A 24,532-nucleotide genomic window follows, 5' to 3' on the forward strand; every position below is an offset into this window, starting at 1 on the left:
TCCACCTTCGTGAGAGGCATAGTGCTTATTTCAATGTTGTTAGATTGACATAGAGGCAGTGTAGACACTGCGTTGTTTACATCAATGTAACTGGCCTCCAGTAGGTGTCCCATAATGCTCTGCTGTGACCACTCTGGTAAACATTTTCAACTCTGCTGCACAGCAGCCAGGCACCCAGGAAACAGCTCCTCCCCTATTAAAGGACTGGGAAATTTTGAATTTTCATTTCCTGTTTTACGGCATGGAGAGCTCGTCTGCACAGCTAATCATGGCAGCTCCACCCTCTAAATGTACTCCAGTCTGGAGTACACAGGAGGTGGTGGTGGATCTTCTTGGTCTGTGGGGAGAAGAAGCTGTGCAGGCACAGCTCCAATTCAGCCGCAGAGACAGACATCCATGAGCAGATCATGCTGCTCATGGGGGAGAAGGGCTACACCAAGGGCATGCCAGGTGAAAATCGAGGAACTGAGGCAGGTGTACCAGAGGCAAGGGAGGTGAACAGTCGCTCTGGTGGTAGATGTGCCACTGCTACAAGGAGCTGCATGTGATTCTCAGTGGTGACCCCACCATGACCCCCAAGATACCTCTGAGGAGTTGGAATCCCGGGCCATCATGAACAATGCTGAGGAGGAGGTCTTGGATGAAGAGGAGAAGGAGGAGAATGGGAGACAGGTGAATGGGGGATGCATGCTCCTGTTAAGTCAGGAGCAGTTTGTAATCCCGGAGCAGTCCAGTCAGTTGCAGAACAGCATTGTGGCAGAGCGTGGTGTCAGGGAAGGAGCCTCTGGTGAGTATGAAATTTCAAGTAATATTTTGGGGTCCCATGTTCTTATATTCTATATTTAATTAAAATTAAGAAGGTGAGGTAGAGTGGCTATCTGCTTAGCTGGTACGGCCACTCAGAAGCAGAGGGTGCCCCATGAAAAAGACTGTTCATGTACACAGAGATGGCCTGGGAATCCTCCGTACAGATTTCATGGAGGTATTCTACAATCTGTTGCAGAAGTTTCTGGGGAAGGCTGCCTTATTTCTTCCACTGCCATAGGCCACTTTCCCATGCCACTACAGTGTTAATTCAGCTAGCATCATTGCAGTACACAGTATAGCAGCATAAGGACCTGGTCTATACCCAGACGCTTGCAGCATCTGTTCCCTCTGTTACCCTCAGGAGAGTAATATCAACTAGGGTCATGTAGGGGGGACTGTGGTAGTTTTCATTGCAACTGCTCGAAGCACAAACAGTGCCTGTGCTCCCCTCTTCCATTGTGATTTTCTGCCCCGTCAGCCAAAATATGGCTGTAGTTTGGGTGGCAGGGGCTGGTGTTGACCTTAGTAACTGCACCATGGCTGGGACAGCAAACCAGTTCACTGAATATCTTGTGTAAATGAAAATGTTCTGCCTTAAACTTCTGTGAAATAAAGGGAGATTTTTTTATATATAGCAACTCTGCACTAGACATCAAGTCTGCATTGACAGTGGTTGCTTTGTGCTTTCCATGGCTTAGAGCTGAAAGTGTGGGCTTCAGCTCTTCCTCCACACCAGTGGAGAGGCTCTACCAGATAAGATGAAGGTGAAAGAGAACACATGGTGACATGTTTAACGAGATTATGAACATCTCTGGAACAGTGGACACTGAGCAAAAAGTGTGGAGGATTTCTCTCTCTCTCTCTCTCTCTCTCTCTCTCTCTCTCTCTGAAAAACTGGACATGGACCTGGTGAGCAGGAGATCAGCCCAGGAGAGTGAGCATGGCACACAGCAGGAGATGCTGGGGATTCTGAAGGAACAGATAGACATGTTGAGGCATCTGGTTCACCTTCAGGAGAAACACCTTGAGGCTAGACTCCCTCCATAGCCTCTGCAGAACGGAATTCCAACATTGCCGTATTCCCCTTGCCTCTCTCCCAAATGTTCCAGGAGGCGAGGGGTGGGGTGGGGTGGGAGATTGCAGTATCCCTTCCACTCCTCCCCAGGGGAGGATCCTAAGAATAAAGCTGCACATATAATGTATGACAGGCAAGGCCAATGCCCTTTTAAGGACAAACTGAATGGTTTTTTTTTTCCCCTCCCAATTTTATTCCACCATGTGTCCAAGGTTAAGAACATAAGAATGGCCATACTAGGTCAGACCAAAGGTCCTTCTAGCCCAGTATCCTGTCTGCTGACAGTGGCCAATGCCAGGTGCCCCAGAGGGAGTGAACCTAACAGGTAATAATCAAGTGATCTCTCTCCTGCCATCCATCTCCACCCTCTGACAAACGGAGGCTAGGGACACCATTCCTTACCCATCCTGGCCAATAGCCCTTAATGGACTTAAGCTCCATGAATTTATCTAGTTCTCTTTTAAACCCTGTTATAATCCTAACCTTCACAACTTCCTCAGGCAAAGAGTTTCACAGGTTGACTGTGCGCTGTGTGAAGAAGAACTTCCTTTTATTTGTTTTAAACCTGCTGCCCATTAATTTCATTTGGTGGCCCCTACTTCTTATATTATGGGAACAAATAAATAACTTTTCCTTATTCACCTTCTCCACACCACTCATGATTTTATATACCTCTATCATATCCCCCCTTAGTCTCCCCTTTTCCCAGCTGAAAAGTCCTAGCCTCTTTAATCTCTCCTCATAGAGGACCCGTTCCAAACCCCTAATCATTTTAGTTGCCCTTCTCTGAACCTTTTCTAATGCCAGTATATCTTTTTTGAGAGGAGGAAACCACATCTGTACGCAGTATTCAGGCTAAACTCTATTCAGTATTCAGGTTAATCTCTATTGTGATTTGTTACAGTATGTTTGTTCAATAAAAGTCCATGTCTTGAGAATGAAATAGTCTTTATTTAAAATTGGGGAGGAGGGACAGAGAAACTGAAGCAATGGAGCGGATGTGTTGGAGACAAAAACCCAGCAGTCACAGCAAGGTTCATACTATGGGAAGGCACAATACAGAGAAGCAGTGCACATTTTGCGTTCCAGAAATAAATTCCCTGCTTTCCGAACAGACCTGTGGTCTTAAAGATGGTGCGTCATGTACCTTTCCTGACCATCCCACATTGATGTTAGTAAAACGGCCCTACTGATCCTCCAGCGCTTGCAACACCACTGAAAACTATTCTGTTTGTACTCTTTGGCAAGGGGATCTGGTGCCAAGGAATATGGGATATGCATGGCATCTATTGCTCCACCACAGTTAGGGAACCCCATTGTGGCAACCATCTAGTATTTCCTGCACATTGCCCAGAGTCACAACCCTTCTTAGCAAAAGGCCATTAATGGCCCTGCTTACTTGGATCGGAATGCCCCTTCCTCCCCCACCAGTGGATTTACCAACTCCAAATTGATTCCCCTCTTACCAGTAGCAGTCTGACGTTGCTAACTTCCACACAGCGATGACCACTCGCTTCTCCACTGTCAGAGCAGGTCTCGTTTTACTCTCGCTGCACTGCAGGGCTGGGGAGAGCCCCACACACAGTTCCTGGAAAGTGGCCTTGCGCATATGAAAGTTTGGCAGACTCTGATCATAATCCCATAACAGTGCAATCCCACCAGTCAGTGTTTGTTTCTTGGGACCAGAAACTGTGCTCCTCCATGTTCAGCTGCTGTGTGACTGCCAGCAGAAAGTGGGAATTGTTCCATTCTATGACTTCCAGCAGCTCTGCTGGAAGGACATTGCAATGTTCCACGCAGCAGCTTCTCTTGTGGCTCTGGAAATACTGCAGGATAAGGCATGTGGTGTTCGTAATGCTCACAATAGTGCACAGCTAAGTGGGGTCCAGGCTTCTTGGGATATGGCATATGTGCGGCTATACCAGTCTTTTGAAAAAAAGCAGGAAATATCATGGGTTCCACTTGAAATCAGAGGAGTAAGGGAGAAAATGGCATCATGGGATGTTGAAGCCATGTTCCCAGTCTCCTCTGCGAGAATGTTTTGGTCCCATGAGGCACTGCAAGTCCTTCCCAAAACCCCGTATGGAGAGTTGCACTGTAGGATAGCTTTGCACAGTACACTACTCTACATCGACGCAAGAGCTGCTAGTGAGGATTCACCCCACCGACACACGGAGTGTGGTGTGGATACGCAGTACCGACTTATTGCAGCAGCTGGATGTCGATTTAAGTGAAGTTGACTTAAGTTTGTAGTGTAGACATGCCCTCGGAGTGTTCCCTTCTGGGGAAAAGTCTGCTGATTCATCCCTATGACACCTAGTGCACAGCTGCAGTAGTACCACCTAAACTGCAATGCTAGAAACCAACATCAATCTGTTAGTATGAAGAAGCCAGGAAGTAGAAATCTTTGGAATCTTTATCCAGAAATAAATTCAAGAAAGGAAAGGATGAAGAAGGGTGGTGGTGGGGAAGGGCATAGTGTAGGCCAGCATGTAATGTAAAACCCATGTTGATGTACTGTACAGTATCAGGTTCCTATTGTTCTGTGTTATCTCTGCTTTCTGGCTTGCTGAAAGATTGCATTGATTCCTGTGGCAACTCACTGTACCTGGAAATAACACTAAGGGGCACATGGAAGAGCTGTTGAGTCTAAGCAACACTGAAACCCTTTGCAGGCAAAGCAAAAAAGAGGAGATTTATGGGATGTTGGTGTGGTACAGTGATAGTGTTTCAATATAATCACACTTTCCGTCAGCATGCTGTACAATCTAAGTCGTTCCTAAAATATGGAAAATCATACTGTATTTGAACTGTTGGTGTATAAGTGAGGCTGAATTAATAGTGAATTTAAGCAAGATTTTTCATAATAGTAAAAGCCTATTTTATCCATATTTAAATAACCATTTCTTAAGGGTCAGGTCTAATTTGATTCAACAGTTACATAATTGCACCTTTTTTGTACCTAAAACCAAGGTTTTCAGAGTTTTGAGAAGGATCTGAGAAAAGTGTGAAGTAATATTTGTCACTACTGTTATGACTGCAGTAACCAACAGGGAGGGACAAAGGAACAGAAGGCAGATTAGTGCTAGGAAGGGTTTATTTTTAATGCATATGTGCAGAATGTATTGGAATTACACTTTGAAAAGTGCTGTGATCACCTGGATCAGTGAACCTTTTTAGTGAAGGTGTGCTGTAAATGTTGACCTCTTCACCCTGACTTAATGTAAAAAACCTGTCTTGCTGAGCAGTGCACAACATAAGTACACATTTTAAGGTAGATGCTTTTGAAAACTATGTAATACTGTCCTAAAATATTTCATTGTACTTACATTACGTTGCCTTATTCGGTGCCCTGTACCTTGCTCAGAACATTGTCTGGGCATAATTAATTTAATATTTGTTTCAGAAATACATTGAGATTTCCTTAAAATCAATAGCCAGCACATGTGCACACAGTATGTCAATATAAATAGTTTCACTTCTCCCCTCTCAAAATATAGTTATCTTTATGTAAAGAGCAACATTTCCCCCCTTACTCCCTGAACTACCTTTTCTTTTTTTCCCCTGAGACTCATCAAGCACCCTGTACTATTATTATTATTCCCTTTTAATGATAGTCCCAGATGGATGAGAAGGAACAGGCCCTGCCCCAAAGAACTCATACTCAGATGGTATCAGGATTGATGTTTTGTTGCTGAAGGCCAAATCATGTAGTGCTCTGCTGGAGGGGGCAGAGCTCTTGGGAGACTTTACAGGTTGACCTAGCAAATTGAGTCAGACATTTTTGTCTGAATTGTTTTCATGTTACCATTCCACTAACTAAATATATAATTATAAAATAAATGGTAGGCTTTGTTTATATTTTTGAATCAAATATTTTTGCACAATAGCACTGTAGGATTGCATGGCATTTCAGACATATGAGAAAATCCGATTCCTTGTACAGAAAGTCTACAAATGAATGATAGAGAAGATACAAGTACAATAGAACCCCTGTTTAAGAACTAATTGGGATTGAAAAGTTCATACAATTGAACATCGCAAAATTACAGTACATATGGTGCTTAAGTTACAGTATGGTGCACTACATCACTTTCTTCTCTTCCTTTAAACTACTCACTGCAAAGTGACTTCCAATGCATTGAAGGCATTGGAATGTGAAGGGACATTGATTTGTTCTTCATCAACGTCACTTTTGTGTGTGTGTGTGTGTGTGTGTGTGTGTGTGTGTGTGTTTTTTCCCCTTGGGAAAAATTGTTCATATAGCTGGTCATTTGTAGATTGATCATAAAATCAGAGTTCTACTGTATAGATATGTGACGGGACGCACTTGCCTTCTGTCAGCTGGGTGCAAATCTGCACAAGCGCACACACTGCTCATGGTGCCCCTTGTTGGCTGTTGCCCTTGTCAGGCAGATCTTCAGTGGCTCAGCCATCTGGCTAAGTCACTCAGTTAATAGGTGAATGGATGGATGAACCCCTTTTGAGATAAAAGGTCCAACAGGGCCTGTCCCTGTTCCCTTGTTAATGTCTGTAGCCTTGTCTCAGTCCCTTCTTGGCTAGCTATAAGTCCGTTCTTGCCCTGGTATAGAGCAATGCCCCCAGGAGACTTTGCCTTCATCAGTTCTCATTGTCCCAGATCTCCAGCCAGGTCACCCCCTTCAAGTTCAACCCCCTTCTGGGGTAATAAAGTTCAACGCATGGTTGGCCCTCTGCAGGGTCTTCAGCCCCAACCCTGGGCCTGTTTAAACTCCCAGACCCTTTCTTGGGCTTTTAATGAAGTGTCTTATCCCCTCCTTGTGGCTTAGGCCACTTCTCCAGTGGCCAGGGGGACCCAGGCCTGCCCACTACTCCAGATCCCAACCCAGGGACCCTGTAGACAGCAGCCACATACTGCTTCCTTTATTTGGTCGCTGCTGCTATTCCCCAGGTTGCTTCCCACTTGGTCCCATCACCTTCTTGGGTTCTCTGTCTGTTCCCTGCTTTAGCAGGGCCTCCCCCAAATCTCCTTGCCCGAAGAGGTTCTCAGTCTTCCAGGACTTCCTCAGTCTTCTGGTCCCAGCCAGGATCTGACCTACTCAGGCCTTACAACTCCTTTTAATTGAGTCTGCTGCACTCTGGCTGCTTTCCTGCAGCCCTTCTAGGCAGGCCTGGAGGACCCACCTTCACTGCTCCTTTTCTGGGTGGGGTGTGGTAGGACCACAAAATCTCCACCAGGAGGCCTCAAAGGGCCCAGCACACACCATCACATGATGAAACTGTGGAGCTGTGGTAAGAGGAACAAGTGGGACAACAGTAAAAATGGGAAGAGGGACCATTATTTGTAAGTGGAAAGGTGTGGGATTAGGTGGCACTGAAGCAGGATTAGAGATTGATGGCTAGTTAATTAAGCGGAAATGTTTAGAGAAAGAGCAACCAAATTCTGCCCTTACTGACAAATAATGTTCTTGATTTCAGTGGTTTGCACAGAATGTATAGTGAAGACAAAATGTGTCCCATTGCTTTAATCCATTCTAAGTGGTAGGGTTGTTATCTGGCAGGAAATTTTGATCTATTTAACTTTCCGTGTTTTTAATTAGTTTTCATTATTGTTTTGAAAGGGGCTGACACTATTAGGAAGTACTGGAGTCGTTACTACCAAGGATCCCAAGGGGTAATATTTGTATTAGACAGTGCCTCCTCGGAAGATGATCTAGAAACGGCGAGGAATGAACTACATTCTGCTCTTCAGCACCCACAGTTATGTACTCTGCCATTTTTAATATTGGCCAATCATCAAGACAAGCCAGCAGCTCGCTCAGTACAAGAGGTATGTTAACATGGCAGCATCTTGTCTGTCTGCACACCACGATAGAAAGCTCATCATTATTCAAGTGCATTTTGTGCTGATCACACTATATGTTCTTAGTCTTCTTGGAGAGCGGAACCTGTAAAAGAACTGGATATGAATATAATTCTCCTGCTTTCACCCTATTTTGCTTAAGGGAGAAAAGATGTTTCTAACTGCTTTTACCAAAAGCTATTGGGAGAGTGGTTTTTTTTTGTGTGTGTTTGTTTTGCTTGTTGTTTCTTTGCTATTAATTTAATCTTGATTTTTGTTTTTATCCTCCTTAGCACTATCCCCATTATCTTAGTCTTCACCATTGCTTAAAGCAATATATTATGCTTGCAACCATGTGTAGCTTTTATGTAAAAGCTTTTTTCTTATCTACTACCCACTGACATGGGAGTCAAGTTGTAATTCTTATTCAGAAGTCCTATTTTGAATTTCCTAATCTAAGATGTGATAGCCTTTCCTAATTTGCAGTGATCATACAGAGAATCCTTTAATTGTTCCATTCCGTAAATTCAGCACGCAGTACTATTAGCAGTTGCTGAAAAATGTTTATATTTTAGTTGTCTTGTGTGCTGTTTTACAGCAGCAGTGTTGTGAGTAGTGTGTTTTTTTTCTTCACAAGAAGCTCTGCTTTTAAAAAAAAAATTGTAGGAAGTAATGTATTTTGAACAAAATTTTAACCGAGTTTATAGTTATTCTGAAATGCAACAAACTGCAATCTTCTTTGTGTAAGAGGACCACCTCAGCAGGTCCTTCCGCACATATGAGTGGTCCATCCAGCTGGATGTCATACACCTCATTTTCCAAAAGTGTGGATTTCCCCAGGTTGACCTGTTTGCCACATGACGCAACAAGAAGTGCCCAACATTCTGCTCCTTCCAGGGTCACAGCCCAGGCTCGCTCATGGATGCATTCCTGCTACCCTGGAGAGGTTGCCTGCTCTGTCTTTCCCCCGTTCCCTCTGCACAAGGTCCTGCTCAAGGTCCAGAGAGAGGGGGCAAAGGTAATTCTGATAGCTCCAGTGTGGCCTCAACAACACTGGTACATCACGCTACCGGAGCTGTCGGTGGATGCACCGGTCACGTTACGTCTCCTCCCCGACATAGTCACTCAGGACCTGTACCTCTCATCTTGGAGTACCTCCTACACCTGAAACAGCAAGGCCTCGTGGCATCCTCCATAAAGGTAGATCTCACTGCTACCTCGGCTTTCCACCCAGGAGGGTCTGGTCTTCGCCAACCCTATGGCTGGTCACTTCCTCAAAGGTTTGGACCACCTACATCCCCAGATCCGGCAGCCTGTCCCTGCGTGGGACCTTAACCTGGTCCTCTCCAAGCTCATGGGGGCCCCCATTTAAACCACTGGCAACTTGCTCTTTCCTGTATCTGTCTTGGAAGGTAGCTTTCCTGGTTGCCATTATGTCTGCGAGGAGGGTGTCTGAGCTGAAGGCCTTCACCTCTGACCCACTTTACACGGTGTTCCACAAGGATAAGGTGCAACTCAGGCCGCACCTGGCCTTTCTCCCCAAGGTGGTGTCACACTTCCACACCAGTCAGGACATTTTCTTACCCCTCTTTTACCATAAGCCTCATGCCAGTAACCGGGAGCAGAGGTTACACTCCCTCGATGTTCAATGAGCACTAGCTTTTGTGACAGACCCAGACCAGTGGGGTACAGGAGTCTGGTAGAGGGCAAATATACTGGTCACTGGATGAGTAGTTTTCTGTTCCCTGAGTGACCAGAGCAGGGGCTGCACTAGAGTATTCAGGAACTTGCTAGAACCAGTTAAGGCAGGCAGGCTAATTAGGACACCTGGAGCCAATTAAGAAGAAGCTGCTAGAATCAATTAAGGCAGGCTAATCAGGCTACCTGGGCTTTAAAAGGGAACTCACTTCAGTTTGTGGTGGGAGTGTGAGGAGCTGGGAGCAAGAGGCGCAAGGAGCTGATAGTGAGAGGGTGTGCTGCTGTAGGACTGAGGAGCACAAGCGTTATCAGACACCAGGAGGAAGGTCCTGTGGTGAGAATAAGGAAGGTGTTTGGAGGAGGCCATGGGGAAGTAGCCCAGGGAATTGTAGCTGTCATGCGGCTGTTACAGGATGCACTATAGACAGCTGCAGTCCACAGGGCTGGAACCCGGAGTAGAGGGCAGGCCCGGGTTCCCCCCAAACCTCCCAATTGACCTGAACTGTGGATTCTTCCAGAGGGGAAGGTCTCTGGGCTGTTCCCCAACCCACCTGGTGAATCTCTGAGGCAAGAAAATCCGCCAATAAGTGCAGGACCCACCAAGATAGAGGAAAAACTTTGTCACGCTTTCTACATTGAGCACACTAAGCCATTCAGAAAGTCGAACCAGCTGTTCCTAATGGTGGCAGACTGGATGAAAGGGCTCCCAGTCTCATCTCAAAGAATATCTTCCTGGATCACATCATGCATCCGCATGTGCTACGAGCTGGCCAAAGTACTGCCCCCAACTCTTACAGCACACTCCATGGGGGCTCAGACCTCGTCATCGGCGTTCTTGGCCCAGGTCCCAGTCCAAGAAATCTGCAGGGCAGCAACTTAGTCCTTGGTGCATACCTTCACCTCTCACTACGCCATTGTCCGGCATGTCCAAGACCACACGGCTTTCAGCAGAACAGTGCTACAATCAGCGTTTCCTTAACTCCAACCCCACCGCCTAGGTAAGGCTTGGGAGTCACTTAATTGGAATCTATATGAGTAATCACTCGAAGAAGAAAAATGGTTACTCACCTTTCGTAACTGTTGTTCTTCCAGAGGTGTTGCTCATATCCATTCTAATCCCGCCTGCCTTCACCTCTGTCAGAGTAACCGACAAGAAGGAACTGAGAAGGCGCCGGTTCTGCAGAGTCGTATATTGAGCGCCATGAAGGCGTCACTCCAGTAGGCTCCACAGCCGACTCGACGGGTGCTGCTAGGGGAAGAACTTTCTGACGACTATGCATGCGGTGCGTGCACCTAATTGGAATGGACATGAGCAACACATCTTGAAGAACAACAGTTACAAAAGGTGAGTAACCATTTTATCCTTATGTGCTTCCATTAGAATTGTAATATGACACATTTGCACAATATGTTTTAAAACATAATTATTTGTATTTTTCTTTTAAATTAAGCCTGGACTATCTGTTAATTTTGAGTTTTGGGTGAAACTTGTAAACATAAAAATTTTGTTTGAAATACACAACTAATACAAACTTTGTGGAATAGTATATTGAGAGCGGACTGTACATTTCTTCTGAAATAGTTGACTTTATAGAAGAATAATAGAAAACTAATTGAATAAGGAGTATTATGGTTAATTTAAGGAGACAGTAAGTCATAAAGCTTATCAGTTACTTGTTCCTGAGAACATTTATGTTCTGTGCTTTCTGAATGAAAAATACAGACATTACACAATGAATTATGCAGTTAGTGAAACAGAGGATTAACTGTTTCCTTAAAGAATTCACTTTACTTTTATTACTGATTTTGGAAAAAGTAAAACACAAGAAATGGGATGCTGAATTATCATTAGATCATTACTGATTTCAAAAGGATAAATTTAAAATATATTTTGAACTTATATATTTTTTAAAATAAAGGAAATGTAATTGTTCAATAATATGAATGTTTGCAAAACTCTTGTCTTGCTCTTAATGCAGTTATGCGCTAAATTTAAGTATAGGTCGCAGGGCAAAGGCAACATATTGAGGTTTCTAAGGACATGTGGTGTCTTGTAGACTGCGTAGTTTCCCTTTCTGTAATATACCTAAAAGGACCACTTACAGTATAATTAAACAAAATGTTTAAGAACTGAATGATGTACAGTGGAAATTATGAACAAATATTTATCTGCAGCAAAAATTCTTTACAAAACTATACAAGAGCCAAGCAATTTCAGCAACAGATGTTTGTTGTATTCACTTTGGGGAGATGCAATTGCTAGAGATTTCCAACATGTTAAGTTTCCTTTTATTAAACATTTTTCTCTACACACAGCAGTCAAAAGCAGCACTGCACAAAGTAAATGTCCATAGCGTTAAAAAGCAAAGCCATGAGTAATTTAATTCAAAAACTATGTAATGAGAATTTGTAAAAGTATACAGTAGATCTCGTTACTTGTACTGAAATGTAAGTGTACCTAATTTGTTTTACATCTTCCCCTCCCCTCCCCCCCCATAGGAGAACGTACTTAAGTTCTGAAGTTATTTAAGAGATCTGGGGAAATTTTACGAGATAGTAGCCAATAAAAGTAATCCTGTTTTCCCTTACTCAGTTACTAATTGTGGCTTTGTTTCACTTCCTGGCTTTTTCAAATCTAAATTTTTATAAAAATTGGACAACATTTCATCATATAAATGATAAATTAAATTGACATTTAAAAAACAATACCTCTTTTTTTTTTTTAATTTTCAGCTGTCTGCTTGTATGCTATATACTCTATCTCCCAATGTCAAAGATATTTGTAATTTGTTTTGATACCACTGTGGTAGGAAGATACATCTCAGTATTTTTCAAATAACTACTAATCGGTTTTTAAAACCAATCTAAACTGAGTAATGGGGATATAAAGAAATCTTATTTGATGGTTCAGTAAGCACATCATAAGATAACCCATCTGTTAAATTAAGATATCAAACATTAACATTATAAATTAAAATAATTGGTTATATAGGGATCAGCTGTTACTAATTTTCAATGAAATATGTTGGAAATATGCCTTAATTGGGAAATGTAAACATTTGCAGATTAAAATAATTGAAGACAGTTACCTGACACAGTAGATGGAAGCATAGTTCAGTCACACAAATATTAATACATTTATTTATACAATACTTCCAATAGTCTGTTTCCAGAGCAGTTTACTTAGTTAACATACGTTTTTATCCATAAGCCTTATTGGTGAGGGAGGATGTTCATGGTGTTCATTATTTTTGATTAAGGACAAGTCTGCTTTGTTATTCCCTCTTCAGATTTTTGTAATGCAGCTCAGAGGTAATAGGATGTTGTGTGGTGCTAAGAGTTTTTAGTATTTGTCATGCTGTTATCCTTTTTCTGGACTTCTGTGATATTGAAGTTGTTGGTGAAATTGTGCAGTCCATATTGCTTCAGTTTTGCCCACCAGAGTTCTATGGAGAAGCAGTTAAATGTCTTGCAGAAGGTTGCTGTTATGGGGCATGGCTGCCCTCTGACACCCCCTACTGGTTCCATGTAACACTACAAGCGCACCCTACCTCAGTTTCTTTCCTTGCGGTGGGGCTCCTCAGCTTTCCACACACCTTTCTGTGCTGGAGATATGGCTCAGGCCTCTGGCCAAGTCGCAAACAAAACATAATACCTTCCGGGGTAGCTAAAGTCCAACTAAAAAAGTCCCAACAAACAAAAAGGTCCTTCTGCTCTTTGGGGGCTGCTCTTCAGCCCACCTGCTGAGTGCTGTTCCCAGCCCCTTTCTGGGCCACCTGTGCATGTCTTTCTGGCTCTAGGATAGAGCGCATGGCTCCCAAGCTGATTCCCCTGGAGTACTTTTCTCAGCCTCTTCTGGGCTCTCTTCCTTGTATCCATCCCTGCCCTTGTATAGAGCATTGTCCCCCAGGTTAGTTCCCTTAGAATACCCAGCCTCCTGTAGACCCTGGCTTAGGTCCTGCCACAGGAGTTTGTCTGCTCTGTGTGGTTCCACTCTTAAACTGATATATCCTTTTAAAAAGTCTGGGTGTCCCCATTAAGCTATCACCCGATTCTCCTTAATCCCATTTCCCCCTCTTAGACTGGGAAGCAGCTAACAATTAGGGTACCCTTGAGGCTGGCCCCATCTCTCCTTAAAGGGGCCAGTCACCTTGTACCAGTTACCAAACCCAAAGCTATGTCATGGTAGAAAATATGAAGTAATGGAGCATATAAACATTTGGGTCAGTTCCTTAGTTATCTGAAATGCAATGCATTTAGATAAACTGTTGACCAATAATGCCATTGTAAATCACTGAAGGTTTCAAGAGGTTTAAATTCCCTTTATGCAGAATGGTAGAACCTTTGATTTGATTTATTTTTTTACATAGAGTGGAGTTTCTATTATGTGAACAGTCTGAAAGAGCCTTTCTGAGTAAACTTTCAAATGATGCAAAAGTGGCATTTTATTCTTATTTGAGTGCTTGCTCATGTCCATTCCAATGTAGGTGTGTACGTGCATGTGTTCACCATGACTGAAAGTTTTTCCCTCGGTGGTACGGTTCAGGTTGGTTCCTGCACCCCTTGGAGTGGTGCCCTCATAGTGCGGTATATAGGAACCTGCCGACCCGCTGCCTGCTTAGTTCCTTCTTATCGCTCATGATGGTCACTGAAACATTGCTGGTCTCTTGCACTTGCAATTGTTCTTCTTAGTGGACTTCTGTAAATAAAATTGTACATAGTTATTATATTAAATAGCTAGAGCATCAGTTAAGTAGTTAGTATAGTAGTAGGTTCCCTGCGGGCTAGCCGGCCCTGGACTCCAGGGCATGCCTCGATCCCAGGGCTTCAAACAACGTGCGGCATGTCAGAAACCAATGCCGGTGAGTGACGCTGCATGATAGTTGCCTCAAGTGCCTCGGAGAAACACATGTGCAGGAACAGTGCCATATCTGTAAGAACTTTAGCCCTAGGATCAAGAAGGAGAGGGACAATAGGCTAAACTTCCTCCTGATGGAGGCGGCACTTCATCCCCCACTTGGAGCTGCAAGGGGACGTGGCACTGACCACCTTGGTGTTGGTCAGGCATGCCCTGGCATTGCTGAGAGAGGCACAGCAGTGCTCCACCTCCCTGGCACTGAGAAAAGACTGCAACGAATGCAAAGGATTCCCAGTTTCATCATTCTTCCCAAGTGCACAAGAAGAGAACCCTGGCACCGACTCCTTAGCACCGCTCATCATCGTTGGTGCCAAAGAAGAAACAATGATGCAGTGGCACTGCTCTTCCCTCATCGGGGCACCGCTTGCTGGCACTGATCGGCATCCTGCTGCCGTGGTCGCCCAGGAGTGATTCTCCTGAATGAGATTCAGAGGCTGAATCGTACACTTCACAGAGGAGTAGACTCCGATCTACCTACAGGCACCGAGCACTGGACAAGGTACAGGAGATGGCGCCAAAACCAGATGCCAATGCAATGGCCAATGTGGAACTCTTGGGTGCGCCAACAGTTTCCAGGACCCCAGTTGAGACGTTTATATTCAGGGCCTTCAGAAGGACAAGCTTCCCTGCCATCTACGTCAGAATGGGGGTCAGTTCTTCGGCCAAGATCAGTGCTGAGTGATGGGATACCCCCTCATAGAACCCACCTTCAGAAGAGGCGGTACATGGGCCACTATTGATGCAAGCCTTGTTGTCTTCCTCCCTGGATGAAGCAGGGGTGGGAACCACCATGGCGTCCACTCAGGACGACTACAGGACACATTAGGAGCTTCTGCGCAGCGTGGCCCAAAATCTGGGTGTACAAGCAGAAGAGATTGCTGAGTCCTCTCACTCCCTGGTGGACATATTGGCACCCTGAGGACTGTCATAGGTAGCTTTGCCCCTAAATGACCCTATTCTACAGCCACTTAAGGCTTTCTGGCAAAATCTTGCATCTCTCCAGCCAGTGGATAAGGGTATGGAGCGAAAATATTTCATTCCTCCCAAGGATTGAGTTCCTATATACTCATCCACCACCAGGCTCACTGGTCATCTCAGCAGCAAATGAGAGGGAGAGACAAGAACAGCAGGGGCTGTCCCTGTAAGCCAAGGATGCCAAAACATTGGATTTATTTGGCAGAAAGATATATTAGATGGGGCCGGGGGCATCTAGGTGAGAATAGCTAAGAATCAGGCCCCTTTAAGCTGGTACGGGTTCATCTTCCTGTCAGCCATGGAGAAATTGAAGGAGCTCCTACCTCTGGAATCCAGGGATGAGTTCTCCGTCTCAGTTGAGGACTGATCAAGGCATCCCTCCAAGTGGCTCTGGACGTGGCAGATGCCGCTGCCCTTTCCATGGCCTCAGTGGTCGTTATGAGATGGTGTTCCTGGCTACAGGCCTTGGGACTCCCATATAAGGTCCAACAGACCATTCAGGACCTACCATTTGAGGAGGGCTCCCTTTTCTTGGAGGAAACGGACTAAAAACTTCATAGTCTAAAAGACTCAAGTGCTACTTTGAAGTCCTTAGGCCTTCACATGCCAGCCCTCACAAGGAAGCATTATAAACCACAACCAATGGGCCGGTTCTACCCTCCACAACAGCGACAAAGACAGGACTTCAGTAGGAGGCAGAATAGATGCCCTCCACCCCACTCCGCGTTGGCTCAAATGTCTGCCCTCTCGAGACATACATCAGACCTAAAGCAGACCTTTTGAGGGTACACCTCATCAGTGGCATTTGTGGTACAAGTCCTGATCCAGGACATTGGCAGAGTGGCAACTTGGTCATTGGTCCACACATTCGCTTCACAGTATGCCATCAATCAACAAGCCAAAGATGATGCGGGTTTCGGCAAACCAGTGCTTCAATCAGCATGCAAATGAACTCCGAACCGTCCACTAGGGTAACTGCTTGATAGTCACCTACGCTGGAAGGGACATGAGCAAGCACTCGAAGAAAAAATGGTTACTAACCTTTCTGTAACTGTTGTTTTTCGAGAGGTTGCTCATGCCCATTCCAAAACCCATCCTCCTTACCCCCTTGTTGGAATTGCAAGCAAGAAGGAACTGAGGGCACCGCGGGTTGGCAGGTTTCTATATACTGCGCCATGAGGGCACCACTCCAAGGGGCGCAGAGCTGACCCGACGGATACCACTCAAGGAAAAACTTCTGGTGACCGTGCACATGCATGCACACCTACATTGGAATGGACACGAGCACAAATCTCAAAAACAGCTACAGAAAGATTAGTAACCTTTTTTTTGCAGAGGTGCATGAAAAATTGTGAGAAGATGGTATCTAGTGAGCTGATAATGAGGTTTAATTTTATTCTTTTTTGGATATACAACACCAATAGCTATTTGAAACTCAGAAGAAAGACACTATATTAAACTAATACTTCAGGAATTATAATAGCATGATTAGAAATGTCTGAGTTTCAAACAACATTTTTGAGAGCATATATGAAAAAAATGCTTCCATGTTTATATAAAGGACTGTGCTATTATCTTAAATGAGAAAATATTTTTAGGTTGTTCGGTATCTCTACAGTGTGTAATATTAAATACAACTTTCTGCTGGCAGAGAAGCAGCAGTTGGCTCTCATTCTGTGAAAAGGCACTCCACTAAGGTAAGAACCAGCCATTAGGCTGCCAATTCCCCCCCCCTCCCCACCGCCTCGAACTATACCCACAGATAATTTCCCTGTAAGCAATGCCATCTGGACGTCTCAGGTGTCTTTTCAAGCAAACTCCCTATCCCAGTAGAGTGTGCTGGTTTCACTCAAAATCTTTGGCAGATCTTTGTGTCACAAGAAAGTTAATAGGTAGAAGTTGGCACTCTGCCTGGTGATTTTACTATTTGAGCTAGTCACATGGGACAGGCTGAACTCCAGGACTTGTTTGTTATGTAGTGCAGGGCCATGTCTTCAGCTTCTTTCGCTACCAATTCATCTTTCTGTAGAGGTGTGCCTCTCTCTAGTAGTGGGAAGAAAATCAGTTTTTCAGTAGAAGTCCTATCAACTGATCATCAAGTGAGAATGACCATAAACAAAAGGGTGGAGAGTTGCTTTGAACAGCAGCTTGACCTTAGGAAATTAAACTCGAGAGAAAATACAGCATTAGCTGCATGCAGATGTGACCACCATTCTGCTCTGCTAGAATGTTATAAGGAAATGATGGGCTAAACTGTAATTTGAGCAAATGATTCTCCAGCAGTAGCTGACATAAAGAACAAAGCAGGATGAAAACTGAAGCATTGTATGTAGAAGGTGAAGTGGTTTTACACTTGGCAGAGCTGCATTGTCAGTTTGCCTAGCAAAGGTCCTAAGGCTGAATTCAGGCAAGACTGAGGAAAGCACTTTACAGAACTCCGTTCTCTATAAGTTTTTCCTGGTGTGGGAAAGGTGTCCACCTAGAAGTGTGACGTTGATTCACTGCATCAGGTGCCCAGAGACTACTCACTGCTATGGCTCAATAGATACAGCAAATGACCGGAATACTGAGCCCCTGTTTTGTTGGATGCACACCTGGTCATGGCTCCAGTCTTGATTATTACAAATATGTAGTCCAGTTCAGGGTGCCAATCCTGGTATTCAGAGCCCACTCTGGAAATGGCTACAGCTGTTGTGCCCGAGAAATGACCTTTACCTCTGCAATCATGACCTCTGCTGGAACAGTGAAGTAGTGAGTCAAAAGGGTGATGCTTATGAATAGAAGATACAACTGTCACAGAAAAAGGGACCTGTGGTATCAAACTCTTTTCTAGAAAAATTGTAAATACTAACTTCACCACATTCAAAACTAGTGCTAAACTCACTACTTTGACCTCGCTCTCCCCTCCCCCCCCTTTAATTCAAATGAAGCACTTATTTATAGCTGTTAGAAAGGAGGAGTTTTTAAATCATTTTTAAATATGTATGAGGTGACCAGATATTGAAGTGATGGGAATCAGTATAAAGGACCTGGTGGACAGAAGTACTAGATATTCATTTGAATGAATAAGTAAACACTGTACTAGCAGATATAATTCTCAAAGCAAACCAGAACCCACCAGGTCCCTAAATTACTGGCCAAAAAGTTGGGCCTTACAAAGCATCTAGAAAGTTGATGGATACAGCCTTGGACAGATGTAGGGAAATAGAATTCCAAAATAAGAGATTCTCTATGAAGAATCTTCTGTTTGCCACTCCTTCCCACTTTCAGCGAGGGAGCTCCAGCTTGAGCACCTCTGCTGATCTTAACTGTGACCGTGCAATACAAGAAGACAGTCCATTTAGATCTTAATAGGTTAAAATCAGCCCTCGTATGTCTACTGGGATAAATATTGTCGGGCAATCAGATCCCTAAGTATTGATGCAATCGGCTTGTGGTGTGAGTTAATAAAGCCATTTATCCAGGTAAGCTTATTTTAAAAATAGGCACAACTAGTTACTTTTTTTGAGAATACAGTAGGAGGCTTCTATAGAAGTTAAGGGTTCAAGGTTTTTTTTGTCCTGGCTGTGTTGGGATTTTAAGGTCTTCGGGACAGCAATCATACCTAAAGAACCATGTACATTTATAGCACATGTACAACTGCTTAATGAAACAGCGTACAGTATTGTGCAGTTTCATCAAGAAGAGAAACTTCTAGCTCCACTCAGAGGGGAAAATGGTCTTCCCAATGACTGGTATGAGCCCAGTATCAATTGTATGTTTTAAGTAGGCGTTCTTCTCTAACCAACTTCCTATTTATTCTTCTTCTAACACTTGTTAGAAGAAGAATAAATAGGAAGTTGGTTAGAGAAGAACGCTTGGATTAACTGTGCAGTAGAGAAAGCCTAAGTGATTGGCACTTGGGTCTGAACACCCTGACTTGCCTGGCCCGGGTGTGAGCATCTCCAGTGCAAAGCCCTGTTCACATTACTGTGTTCTTGCTGTTTCTGTACTTGTGCGTATGTCTGTAGTATATCTTACGCTTCTTTGTGAAGCAGTACTCTAGGATTTTCCCCAGCCATTTGCAGGAGAACTTGTCAGTCCTTCATGGGCAATGGTTAGAAGGGCATTGGAGCACGATCAATATGAGTGATTTTAATCTGGAAAATAGACAGGTTCCAGCCCAAGTTAAAATGGAGCCCAATTTTCACTCTCACCCCCAGCTGGATAAGCTAGTCTGAACTTTAAAGTACCTTGAAACCCAGGTCAGAAACTTTTATTTATGTGGATAGTAGGGGGAGCTAAGGCTAAAATCCAGGTAGGAGCTAAGACTAACTGTGCAGTGAATACATACCTTAATGCTACAGAACATAAGTAACTTTTTGAAGATCTCAAACAAAATGCAAAATTTCAAATCTTGGAAAAACGTTCCCAACCATTACATTAATATGAAGAATTTGGATGTTTAACCCTTATCTTCATCAAGAGCATATTGAAGGAAGCAGTAATAAAGAGAAAAGAGAAAATTAATACGATGTTAAAAGAAACCAGAATGTTGCTAAGGAAGAACAGAGAAATGAACTTATTTCAGCTCTTTCTAGTTAATATTAGACACTGAGCTATGCAAAACCTCTTCATAAGAAAGTGACATAAAAAATCCAGGCAGTTAACATGAGACTACTTCAAATCTGTTTCCATTCTGATTAGTCTTCAGAAATAAACAAACCTCCTGAAAATAAAATCCTAGATCTAGTTTCATTAGATCCAAAGATGACATTAGAATTGCTGGCACTGATTAGGTAAGTAATGCAACTTACTAATAATTGTTCAATACTTCTGTACAATCTTAGTCAAACAAACAAAAACTTCTGAAGAATAAATTCCCGATGAAGAAATAAAGGTCTTCAACAGTCTGAATTGAAGGAAAGTTCCTGGAGACAATGAATTACAATGGCCTTCCTAAAGATCGGTGAAGAAACAGTTTCTAGAATGCTTCCAAAAGTTGTTTGTAATGTGCAATAGACAGAGCTAGAGAGCTGAAACTATACAATAACTTAGATACAGAAACTGAAGAGCTGCCCATTAAATCTGCTATGTAACACTGATCAGCTATATTTAAATTTGAAAAAAAAATTCAGACTAGTGCTCACAGCAAAGGTGAACTATGACGAGCAAAGGAAACAACCTTTAGGCATAGCGTTACAAACGTGCATGCTTTGAAGGAAATCCTGAAAAACACTGATAAATACATCCTTCCAAAGTTACTTAGTGTGATTATGAAAACATGGTTCATTGTTTGCAAATACATCTTTTCTATATATATGCAGTAGCATGTTTAGGAGTCTTTCCTTCTGTATGCAAATCAGAATCTTATTCACATGCTTCTGTACAGCTAGTTTAGGGAAACAGTTTATAGCAACTAAACTGGGATAAATATAAATGGAAAAAGATTAAATCAGCAGAATTACAGAAGACTGTGAGAATATGCTAAAAGAATTAGTAATGAAAAGGTAGGCTCTCTCTCCTCCTTCCCTGGCTGTCTTGCTTGCCAAGCAACAGAAATTGTCATCTGAAGGGTAGAAATGGTGACTATAGATGACAGTGAATAAGAAGGCTGAACATATGAAATTTGAACCTGACTGGAGAACCTTTTGAATGGTTTCAGATATCATAAAAAAAAAAAAATCTTTGACTCTATCGTAAGATAAAGGTGTTCTGTAAATGGATCTTCTATTAAATGTTCCTGATTAGTGTTCATGTTTTAGCTCCAGAACTCCTCACAGCAGGAAGTCACAAACAGAATAGAGAAATATTGAAAATTTTAAATCAAGATTGAATGTCTGTCTAAAAGATGGTCTGGGTCAACCACAAGCGATTGTGCTTGATGGAGGAATTATAGGGTGAAAATTACTGGCCTGTTTTATGCAAGAAGTCAGACTAGATGATCACACTGGACCCTTCTGGCTTAAAAATTTGTGAATCTATAAAGCTGAGGGGAATTTGAGTGCTCAAAAATTACTGTGTGAGACAACTAACTTGTATAGGAGATGACCTACTTAACTTCAGAATAAGCAAGTATTGTAATGTGAAGTGGGACATACTAGTGGATATATAATTGCTTTCTAAAGAATCATAAAGCAATTAAAAAAATCTCTTGGGCCAATTAAAAATTGAAAAATATGAAGTAATAAATGAGATGAGTTATCTCCAAGAGGAAAAGTTATGAGGAGGTCTCTGCCCTATAGAAGCAGATAAGCAGTGTGAAGACAGGTTTAATATTGTTTATGTTAGAATATGTAATGATTTCTATCAGTTTCCATTCAGATGTATTGCCTAATGTGACTTCTGTGTTGGGTGACACTTTTTTCTTTGGTTGCAATTATTGCATAATTATTTTCACTCTAAATTGCATGAGCAAAAAGTTCTCTAGGAATAGTCTCTACTTTCAGAAGTTTTCTCTCTATTTTTAGTAGAATGAACTCTGAATGCAAGAATGTAAACATCAACTGTAGTATTGCTTCATAAATGATAGAACTTAATACCTAACTATCTTCCAGTTCAAAAAGTGGAAGATAGCACAATTTATTTAGCATTTTGACAGGATATTGGTAAAAGAAAAGTGGAATTATATAGTGAGAGACTCTTCATTTCAGAAGAGGCTAAATGATCATTTTGTGAAGCTAAACTTTTTTCTCAGTATGCTTTCATATTCAATTTTGACTGGCTACTCATTTGTCTGAATTTACCTGAGGTTAGTCATGACCAAGTCACTACTATCTTCTGGTATTCAATTCCACATGTGAAATGAGTTTATACTCTCAGCTCAATTCCTAGTATTCAGACATCCACAAACACATCAAAGCAGCATCCTAATTGGCAGCCTCCAGAGAGAGCCCAAGGAATAATTGAACATGAAGGCTAAATTGTCCTTTCCTATGTAATATTGGTCCTTCAAGGTAGAGTTGAGTTATATTCGTGCAGTTATATGCAGAACCTTTTTTGGCTACTTTGGCTGTACCTTTTCTGTGGCTAAATAAAGTATTTGAGTAACTAAACTGTCAGTCTGGCACCTTTACGAGTATTAACAGTTTAAAGAATGCTTACGTATGCAATTATACGTGTGATGGGTGTGTTTTTACTGTTCAGAGGTTTTGTAGTCTTGTCCCAACTAAGTTTCATTTTTGGTGCAATGTAAATAATTGGACTGTACTGAATAGTTGTGTTGAAGGTGAGGTTGAGGGCAGTGTTTATCCATTATTTCTTCTGAAACTTTATCTATCTAGTGTATAATTGCACTCTCATAGAGAAATAGGAAATCATTCTCCCATCTCCTACAGTGAATAGTGATTCAGTAGCAGACACAGACATACACCCTGAAAGAAATGTGAATTATCAGCTGTCTAGCATCTGGGAACAATCTTCTTTATAAGACAAGAAGCAGAGTTATGAATATAATTAAATTATTTTAATGATGATTTGCTAATACTGTAGCATATAATTAGTCATGTTGGAATCTTTATAAGCACAAATGTTTCCTCAGAATAAATGTTTTGAAAGTTTGTTACTACAGTGTGATACTAAACAGTACACTTTCATCTGCTGATAAAATTCGAAAAATAGCTTACATTTGAGATAGGAAAGAATGATTAGTGTAGGATAGGGTGACCAGATAGCAAGTGTGAAAAATCAGGACAGGGGGTGGGACATAGGAGCTCAAATTTAAAAAAAAAAAAAAAAAAAAAAGCCCCAAATATCGGGACTGTCCCTACAAAATCGGGACATCTGGTCACCCTAGTGTAGGATCTTCTGAATAAACTTGAAAACAAGTAAAAATACATGAGGATTTTTGGCATATGATCACTTTTCAGACATAATACAAGCTGTGATCTGTTGTATTAAATCTGTTGATTATGGGCTGAAAAGTGACTATCAGTCCTGAAATGACTGATTTAAATACTATCAAGGCCAATTAAATGTGTGTTGTCTAAAACTGTTACTTACAAACGTATACAATATGCTTTTCTAACAAGTATGTTTCTTTAAATTATTACTTGTAATAATGTATATTTAGTTTTACCTAAGACAAACTATCACTAAAATAACATAATTTAGAAGTGCTTTTGGTTGAAGTAATTTGCTCACTTGTATATCAACATCTGTTTTGCAAACATTCCTTGTTTTCCTTAGTTATTCAAGTTCTGAGTGTGTCCTAAAGTGAAATTGCATGGCACAGAAAACATGTCATGAACGTTTGGGAACATGTATCAAATCCAGATACAAGTGGCTTATGTAACTTCAATATTTATAAGTTTAGGCCCTTCTAAAGTTAATATATGGTAAAATTACAAGTAGGGGTATTTATAAAAATTGATGATCTGATACACTGGTGTAGAACTGCAGTGGTGAAGTAGGCCCTCAGTGTATTAATAAAATTCCTCCTTTTCATTCTAATCGCCTCCCCACCCATACACACAGAGTAGGATAATAGGGGCCAGAAAAGAAAAGATTACTACTCAATTCTGAGAGGGGTCTCAGACAAATTATAGAATCATAGATATGGGGAAAAAACTATCATTTAGATTGACAGGAGATGGATGGGACAATTCAAGATTGTTTTATAACCCAGTACTTGTCCAGTTACTTTATAGAAAGTGTAGTATCTTTTTAGTAATTATACTGGAACCAACTTATTATGTGATCCATGCCAGAAAAACTCCAGTTACAGTGAAGCTATGTGAAATGCTTCACTGCAATTCAGGAGACTTTCACTACTCTTTTTGTAGTGAAACTTCACTGCTTGTAATGAAGGTTTTGCTTCACTGTAACTTGGTTCCACTGCACTAATACATTTGGAATACAAGTGTCACTTACCAGACTAGTGGAAGGTACTTGATTCCAAGGTAGGTATCTTTCCTCTTTCACTCCAACCCCTTTGCTCTGGCTGAGCAGAGAGGGAGGGAGAGGAGCAGGAGAAATGTACATTTTCCTTTGGGATAGGAGCATTGAGGGATTTGCTGCATCCTTTCCTACTGGGGAGTAGAGAGGGTTGCCAAAGGCTCTCCTCACAGCTTCTGCTGCTGTCGAGGGTAAGAGATGCTCTGCCACCACTCCTGTAGTAGGAGTACTTTGTCAGTTAGGCTTCTTTGGCAATTATTGTGCAGTTAGTCCTTTTTTTAAAAAAATCACTTGAAGGTTCAATTTAAACCAGTTGTTTTAGGTTCATCCCTTTCAGGTTGTATGTAATTTTGCAAGTGATAAC

General features: G+C 42.2%; 1 protein-coding gene across 1 annotated transcript in view; it reads left to right on the forward strand.

Annotated features, from left to right (window-relative positions):
* The window catches only part of ARL15 (ADP ribosylation factor like GTPase 15), a 323,722-nt gene that overhangs the window by 151,801 nt on the left and 147,389 nt on the right, over positions 1-24,532 (forward strand). The window contains exon 4 of the mRNA XM_054031835.1: positions 7,483-7,691. Within this exon, the coding sequence (XP_053887810.1) occupies positions 7,483-7,691 (209 nt within the window). The remainder of the gene's footprint in view (positions 1-7,482; positions 7,692-24,532) is intronic.

This window comes from Malaclemys terrapin, chromosome 6, assembly GCF_027887155.1.
Source record: "Malaclemys terrapin pileata isolate rMalTer1 chromosome 6, rMalTer1.hap1, whole genome shotgun sequence".
Taxonomy (NCBI): domain Eukaryota; kingdom Metazoa; phylum Chordata; order Testudines; family Emydidae; genus Malaclemys; species Malaclemys terrapin.